Source organism: Trachymyrmex septentrionalis, unplaced genomic scaffold (assembly GCF_001594115.1).
Source record: "Trachymyrmex septentrionalis isolate Tsep2-gDNA-1 unplaced genomic scaffold, Tsep1.0 scaffold182, whole genome shotgun sequence".
In the NCBI taxonomy this organism is placed as follows: domain Eukaryota; kingdom Metazoa; phylum Arthropoda; class Insecta; order Hymenoptera; family Formicidae; genus Trachymyrmex; species Trachymyrmex septentrionalis.
In genome coordinates, this window is record NW_017304990.1 from 222078 (window position 1) to 230026 (window position 7949).

General features: G+C 29.5%; 2 protein-coding genes across 7 annotated transcripts in view; one reads left to right on the forward strand and one right to left on the reverse strand.

Moving 5' to 3' along the window:
- LOC108746627 (formin-binding protein 4-like) overlaps positions 1-4315 on the reverse strand; it is a 7229-nt gene extending 2914 nt beyond the window's left edge. For all 4 annotated transcript variants that reach the window (XM_018483524.1, XM_018483527.1, XM_018483526.1 and 1 more), the window contains exons 1-8: positions 3938-4315; positions 3624-3778; positions 3456-3564; positions 3200-3379; positions 2960-3125; positions 2158-2885; positions 1590-1993; positions 1342-1475 (exon numbers count right to left, since the gene is read on the reverse strand). In XM_018483524.1, the coding sequence (XP_018339026.1) occupies positions 1342-1475; positions 1590-1993; positions 2158-2885; positions 2960-3125; positions 3200-3379; positions 3456-3564; positions 3624-3778; positions 3938-4010 (1949 nt within the window). In that variant the 5' untranslated portion in view covers positions 4011-4315. The remainder of the gene's footprint in view (positions 1-1341; positions 1476-1589; positions 1994-2157; positions 2886-2959; positions 3126-3199; positions 3380-3455; positions 3565-3623; positions 3779-3937) is intronic.
- A 122-nt stretch (positions 4316-4437) lies between these two features.
- On the forward strand, positions 4438-7650 carry LOC108746604 (coiled-coil domain-containing protein 93). 3 transcript variants are annotated; one of them, XM_018483472.1, is made up of 12 exons: positions 4438-4626; positions 4699-4812; positions 4891-4985; positions 5155-5425; positions 5516-5698; positions 5796-5846; positions 6095-6199; positions 6281-6498; positions 6636-6952; positions 7049-7169; positions 7247-7331; positions 7425-7650. In XM_018483472.1, exons 1-12 carry the CDS (start codon positions 4576-4578, stop codon positions 7584-7586), a joined length of 1773 nt encoding a protein of 590 aa, XP_018338974.1. In that variant the 5' UTR covers positions 4438-4575; the 3' UTR covers positions 7587-7650. The 3 variants fall into 3 exon arrangements, with proteins under 3 accessions (XP_018338974.1, XP_018338976.1, XP_018338975.1); XM_018483474.1 differs by lacking the exons at positions 4438-4626; positions 4891-4985 and having other exon boundaries at positions 4769-4812; XM_018483473.1 differs by lacking the exons at positions 4438-4626; positions 4699-4812 and having other exon boundaries at positions 4925-4989.
- The last annotated feature ends 299 nt before the right edge of the window (positions 7651-7949 follow it).

Sequence of the window (7949 nt, forward strand, 5' to 3'; positions counted from 1 at the left end):
ATTATATCAGTTAACGTAAAAAACATAAACAAATAACATAAAATAATATAAAATGTTCTGTTAAATATAATTAAATGAAAAAAAGTATTTGATTGAGGCGGATCTTAGTGCTTAAATACATATTTCTTATGTGAATTTATACATTCTGATTCTGCATACCGCCGATACTTCATGCGCGCCGAAATCTTTTTCGGTCTTAAAACGCATCTATGAGCAGAATCAGAATAATAATATCACTTATTAAATTGTACAAGCAATTTAATAATTTTTTGTGCTAATAAGCATCTTTTACAAAAATATTAATCGTCATACGTTAATGGATTCGGTTAAATATTTTTATAATCGTTCACTAAAGCGATACATTTTTTGCTACGTATCATTAATACGTATTATTATACTAAACGCGAATTATTAATCCTGTTGCGATCAAAGAATGAGAGTTCTTTCACTTTTTTGCGTCTTCTTGTCTTCATTTTAATAAATGTTACTTTAACCTTGCACTTCTCTCAAACTAGTCATAGCACAAATATCCTTAAACCAAGTAACATACTTGTTACTTGATTATCGCTTCTACTATCGTAGCATTTATGTTAAAAATATGTATCACTCAACACGTATTAATTATCACATTGACAGTATCACAAAACCAAAGGCTTGATTCAGCACTAAGAGGAAATGTTACACTTCGAGACCGTAATCTTTACGAGCTTTGCACCTTCACTTAAGCTAAAACAACTATTGTGTATGGAGTAATAAAATGTATCATTGCTGCATCATTGTTCTAAATTAAAAGAAAATGTATCTACTGAGTATTAAGATTGTATATAATCATTGTATATAATGCAACATTGGTTATTTATAAATTAGTATTTACTTGTATACTAAATTAATATTTATGACCTATTTTAACTTGAATTAATTTGTAGAAAAGTATAAATTGTATGAAAGTAATAAATTAAAAATATATTTGAATGTAGATTAGAACTTGTAAAACGTTAGAAATTTATAGTATGCACCCTATAAAAAAAAGTCATAAATATTAAACTGCTCAATGTTTTTTTTTTTAAGGTAGTATACTAAAGCTATATTAATTAACTAATTTGCACCTAAATTCTTACTAAAAATAAATAAACTTTTCAATGATGGATGAAATCATAACAGTAGCAGTACATGGCAATTGTATATGTATGTGAGAGTTTGTATAAATATATAAAAAAAATATATAAATATATTCATTGTATAAATTAATGATACATTTAAAGCCATTAAACATAAATATCTCCCTTTATGAGGTACCTATATTTATATAAAAAAATGCAAATTGCATACGGAATACCATACCTATCCCATTGACATAGCCAACCAGCTGGTGCCGCATCTTGCTCTAGTCTTTCCAATTCATGATTTGTATTAGTTAGCCATTTTTGAAAGTAACTGTCATCTAAGCTGCTTGCCGTCCATGCAGTAGATAATGTCTATAATAAATACAGTAATTTATATTAATAAAATTCATATCGTTTGTTAAATACTTCAAAAATATCATAATATAATAAAAATAAATAATAAAATATATAAATATGAGCACTAACTTGTAGTTGAATTTGCATTGTTTGAACAGCAGAGACACTCTCTCTTCCTTCGGAAAGAAACTTCAATTTCTCTGTTATAATCTGAGATAAGTTATTCAGTTCCTCGTTGGCCTTTTCTCCGGCAACATTCAATATTGTTTTGTGTTCTACAGGTATTTCCGAATCGCATACTTCGTCTTTCGAACTAATCTTTTCTTCAGTCTTAATACTAATGCACTGCTCTATTTCCTTATGCTCTTCATTGGATTCTCTTTGGTTTTCTGCACAAAACTGATTATTGATACCCGCGTCACCATCCTCAGTATTGTGTGAAGTAGTTTCACTACTCATAAGATCACTGCTGTTATCATCTCGAATTGTATTTTCCTGATATGTATTATTACTTTGTTTAACTTTAGATGTAACTGAAATTATAGAGAAAATGATTTATTTATGTAAATATATAAAGAGATATAAGTTTTAGGATAAATACAAAATTAGGTATATATAATTTTAAGAAATATAATTTTTATGGAAATTTTTGTTATCTATAATTACTAGAATAAAATTAGATAAATATAATTGATACCATCAAATGCTATTCGCTTCTTTCTTTGAAAAGCCTTGCCGCACACTTGCATATCTTCCAAAAATATATTTGTCTTGGATTTATCTTCGTCCGGCTTTGATTCTTTTTCCTCCATTCTTTCATTATCATTTTTTGTCTCTTGAGTATCTTCATTATTGTCACTACACTGATCGGAAGCTTGTACATTGCCAGAATTTTTTGCGGGAACATCATTTTTTATCAAGTTCGTTACATTTACGTATTCTTCATTCTGCGCAATCGGAAACAAAGGTTTTGTCTCTTGCTTGGGCCTAACTTCCTCTTCTCCATCTGAATCATCTCCATAACCAGGTACTAAAGACACGTGAAGACCTAATTTCGGAATTGTGTTATGCACATTAATATCCTTTCTATTTTTGTTTTCCATGAGAAATTCTTTTTCGCCTTGAACTACACTAGTCTTGCTGTCAGATTCAGTTGTTACACGTTCGTTAAGTTGTTCAAGATGACTTGTAGAATTTGATGTATCAATCGAATCAGATTTATATGAATGAAACAAGTTTTTATTAGGCGATTGTATTTCCGTTGGACAGAAAGCAGGTCCAATTTCACCGCTTTTTACATAAGGCATTGAGTTAGACTTTTTAGACTCAGATAAAGGTGTTGAGATCTTATTTTCATCTGAAGAATTATTCTCATCCTCCGAATCACTTCCATCACTACCGAAAGATGTTATCATTTCTATCCGTCTATAAAATTGAAATATATTTTTTAATTGTGTCAAAATATTATAAATCTATTTGAAATATAATTTTTGCTATACCCATCCTCTGAATCATCATCCTTTGTCGGAGACTCGTTGTTGATTTCCGGTGTGCTTTCCGAATTACATTTTTTAGAAATTTCATTGTGCAGGAATCTGTTGCGATTTCTTGCTACTACTTCCTGTGGTATCATACCTTCTGGTATATTTGTTTGGGATTGCCGATCTACAACAGATACTCATAGATATTATTTCTTTTTAAAATATTAGAAGTAGAAAAATGTATAAAATGACAATTACATTTGATAGATGAAAAATCAACCCAATGTGGTCCCTGAATGGGATGTTTTGCTGAGGGTCCTACTTCTGATTGTTTTTGTAATAAGCGTAATTCCTCTGGCATGTCCCATGTTACCTCATTAGTTTCGATATGCCAATAGTAAGGATAACCAGAAAATTTGTCATAGCATTCTTGCCACACTAAAATATAGATATTCAAATATTCCACAATAATATTTGTAATATATATTCCATCATTTTTATTTAAAATCCTTACATGTTCGTTGATTTGAATGACGTACAGATCGTGGAATCGCTTTAGTAGCTAAACCTTGTTCATTAGCAATATTTGGTACAGGTTGCTCAGGGGCAATGAGTTGAATTTCCTATAAGAAATATACATAAATATAATTTCTTTATACAAAAAACTTATCATCAGTTATACCTTAAGAAAATCATTGACTTGATCATCCAATTTATGTGTATCTTTTTTGGGATCTTCTGTATCACTGTCAGAGTTGTACTGGCACAACATATTGGCCAATGGATTATTGGCTTCATTTTGCGCAGGTTGTACATTACTTATCGACTTACACTTGTCTATAATAATACAAATAAGGTAAATAAGATGATAACACACTATGCATTAATGCTCAATGTTTTATTAATGATTAATTTTAGCAAAGTAAAACGATTGGAAAAAAATTAAAATTATCATCATAATCAGTGCACCAACTAAAAACAAACATTGATATTTACTTTGCGAGTGTTCGCCATAACTGCTTTGTGGCTTGTTGAACGTCAGAACCGGTCTTCTTTGACGTCGCTTCATAATACGAAAAATAACGATGTAAAGGCAAAATGTGACTGCGATACACAATTCCGTAAGAAATTTGCAGTACACAATGTTCGCTTGATCAACCTCTGTCCTTACTTATACACGTCTCCACGTAGAGCCATACACGTGCACGTACCATTTATGTAAAATAGCTAATGACGATGCGTTTTCCCGTACACGATTAAATAACTGAAAATATCTATCACACAAACTTTCAAAAACTATGATACTCCAAATATTGCTTCATAAGCTTGAAGTTAACCTAACATCCGATCCAAGTCGCTCTATGTTGCCCTCTGTATAATGTATTTCAGAAGTGACGGAAATGGATGACAATTCGATTAATTTACAACTTTCGAATGTCGCGGCAGGGCGCAGCACCTTACTAACTTCCGATTTCTTATTCCCGAATTGTGCTGAATCCGAATGATAGCTATCTGACAGCTGAGTGGGTTAGAAACTTCTGTACGGTTATAATAAATTAATACACTCTCTGTTTAATTTTAATCCTAAATATATTGAAGTAAATATATAATAACGTGCTCTGAAAAAGCACAATATGCTGAACGATATGCCGAAAAGATTATTAAGAAGTTCTGAAAGTACAGAGGTAAAATATTTCAAGACGTCTAGTTATCAGCAATAATATTAAATTAATCATAAAAATGTTCAATGTTCTTAGGTCGATGTACGTGAAGATGAGGAACAAACCACTAAATTTCAAGAAATTATTGATTTACTTGTCGCTGCGGGTTACTTTAGAGCACGAATAAAAGGTTTATCAAATTTCGATAAGGTTTGTGATCTTCAATTTTTATTTTACTTTTTATTCAATTTATATATATATAATTTAAAAAATAATTCATTTGATTAGGTTGTCGGTGGAATGACCTGGTGCATAGAGTCATGTAATTTTGATGTAGATGTAGATCTGCTTTTTCAAGAGAATCTTACAATTGGTCAAAAAATGTATGTTACATCATTATCCTTGAAAATATAGATTTTATTTAGGATATTAATTTCCTTTTATGCATAATGTGTTATAACAAATCTTTTTATTTTTTAAATTCTGTTAGCTATAAAAAGTCTTCAATAATAACTTAAATATATAATTATATAAAATATATGTGTATTGCAGTTCCTTGACAGAAAAAATTGTAGCTATGCTTCCCAAAATGAACTGTCCATACCGAATAGAACCACATCAAATACAAGGTCTAGATTGTATTCATATATTCCCAGTTATTCAATGGCTAGTAAAGCGTTCTATGGAAATGCGACAGGAAATGGCAGATTTTGTGAGAGCTTTTGCATTAAATCAGTTTCATAAAAAACATACTTTTAGTGAAGATTCCGAGATTAGAGCAACAGCTAATGACAACATTATCAAAAATTTACGTTCAGTTAAGGTATAAATTATTATTATAAAGACATTTGTAAAAATGCTGTAAATATGTGATTAATATGCAATATTTTTTATATTCTTTAATGCACAATAGAAAGCTTACGAACCACGGCGTTTATTCAAACAAAAAGAGGATTTTGTAAAAGACGAATCAAATAGGTTCATCGGTACGGTATTAGAATATGAAGCACCATTTGAGGCTGTTAAAAATACAACAATAACAGAATCTAAAAGCAGTGATTCAAAAAATGAGTCCAATAATGAAAAAAATGAAAAGGTATTATTTATTATAAATGCATCACTTTTAATTTATCCGTTTGAAATATTTATTGATATAGTAGAAAAATTCATGCAATACAATTTACATTTTTTAGAACACCACTGAACAGATCACCGCTGCTCTATCTGTCATAGAAGAAAATTCGGTATGTACATTTTTAAAAATGTTACATGCTAAGAGAGAAAAGGTGCTTTCGAGACTGTTTTTTTAAATACTTTTTTTTTTATTAAGGGCAGCATATACTTGCACATTTTATTTGTAATACTTAAAAAAAATGTATTTAAAATTCACATGACACGTATTATTTGAAATATAGTCACTCTAAAAAACTATCTTTTTCTTTTAATTATAAATTATATTTTATAATATTATAACTATTAATTTTTCATACAGATGCGCTTAAATGTATATACACTTGGAAACATTGTTGGTATACAAGCGCAAGAAATTGCTAAAGTGGCAGAAAAATATGCAACTATGACTACTTCTAAAATAGAGGTAAATTTAAATAGAATATATTTTTATGCAATATAATTAAAGCATATATCATTTTACAATGTAACATTTTTATTAATATAGGATGGTGATGCAACAGATTCGTCGCGCGCTCTAATTGCATTACAGAAACAAAAAACAACATTGCAATCTAGAGTACGCAAGTTAACAAAAGAGAGAGATAACTTATGTGATAAACTTACTGAAATAGTAGAAAAGGTGAAAGAATATCGTACGAGAAGAGAAGTCATTGAACGCTCGTTTAAAAAAATTCGCGAAATTGGAATTAATGATAATAATAGGTATTTATCAGTAATAAAAATATAACTGATTATAAATAAAATATATTAAATAATATATATTAATTTTTTAGATATTAATAATTTTTTCTTTTTGTATTTGCTTAAATATGAAATAAGAATTTTTATTCAACTTTTAGTACCTTCAAACGATTAGAGGAACTTCTATCTGTACATGAAGGATTAAAGGAACAAGAACATAATTTCCGAGAACAATGTAAGTCGGATTTAAATCTTCTTCGAGGTATGTTACAAGAAATTGAAAATGGTGCTCCGATGGAAGAGGAAGATCGTGTCAAAGAATATGAAGAACAAAAGGAAATTATAACACGAGTGCGATTGCAATTGGCTAAAAAAAATAGAATTATTGCATCTTTAACGAGACAATTGGACGATGTTCCAGGACGCTCTGAATTGACACAATATCAACGACGTTTCATGGAACTCTATAATCAAGGTTAACTGGATTAATTTTTATTTACAGACATAAGAACAATTCTATAATTTATAAATATCTATTTTGCAAAATTTAGATTAAAGAAGTATATTACAGTTTCAGCTAAGCACAAAGAAACTAAACAATATTATACATTATACAATACCCTCGATGATACAAAACTATATATAAGTAAGGAATTGTCGTTGCTGAATTCTATTCAAGATAATTATAATGAGTACGTATTGTAGATATTACTTGTTTTTAAATATTTATAGTCTTAACATATATGTAACTTAATATGTTTTATGACAGAGCTATGGCATCAACAAGTGGCAAGGAACAGTTCCTGAAACAATTTGAGACAATTGTTGCAGGAGTGAAGCGCAATAAAGCGATGGTAACATGGAAAAACAAGTTTTCCCTTACTTCCATCATATTCAATGATAAATTCTGCAGTCACAAAATAATTTTAAATAAAATATTTTTTTAGGTGGAAAAACGGTGTACCGACGAAAAAGGAAGGCGAGATACGCTTAGTCGACAACTCGTCACTCTTGTAGAGCAACAACGCAAATATGTTACGGCAGTTAGACAGCTTACTATTGAATGTCGCAAAAATGAAGCTTTATTAGCTCAACTTCGTGGTCCATAAGTTTCTTTTAAAAAAAAAAAAAAAATGGAAACTAGAAAAATATTTACTCGTGATATGAAATTATGATAAACTACTTTTAAATAATTGTATCTAATAAAAATTTAGCTGTTTAATCCTTTCGCTATGTATGTAATGAATATATTGTGAAAATTAATATGATGCCAGAAATACTTTCAAATCATAACAGGAAGGACAATAAGTCAGTGTGCAGTTTTGTGATGCTCTAAAATTTTTTAGCACATCAAAAATCGCGCACTGACTCTCTTATTACTTTTCCCGTTTCGATTATTTTTATTCGACAGTATTTTATGTATGTAGAGATATGGCAGTTCAAGAATTTCTCAATAATAAATATATATATAT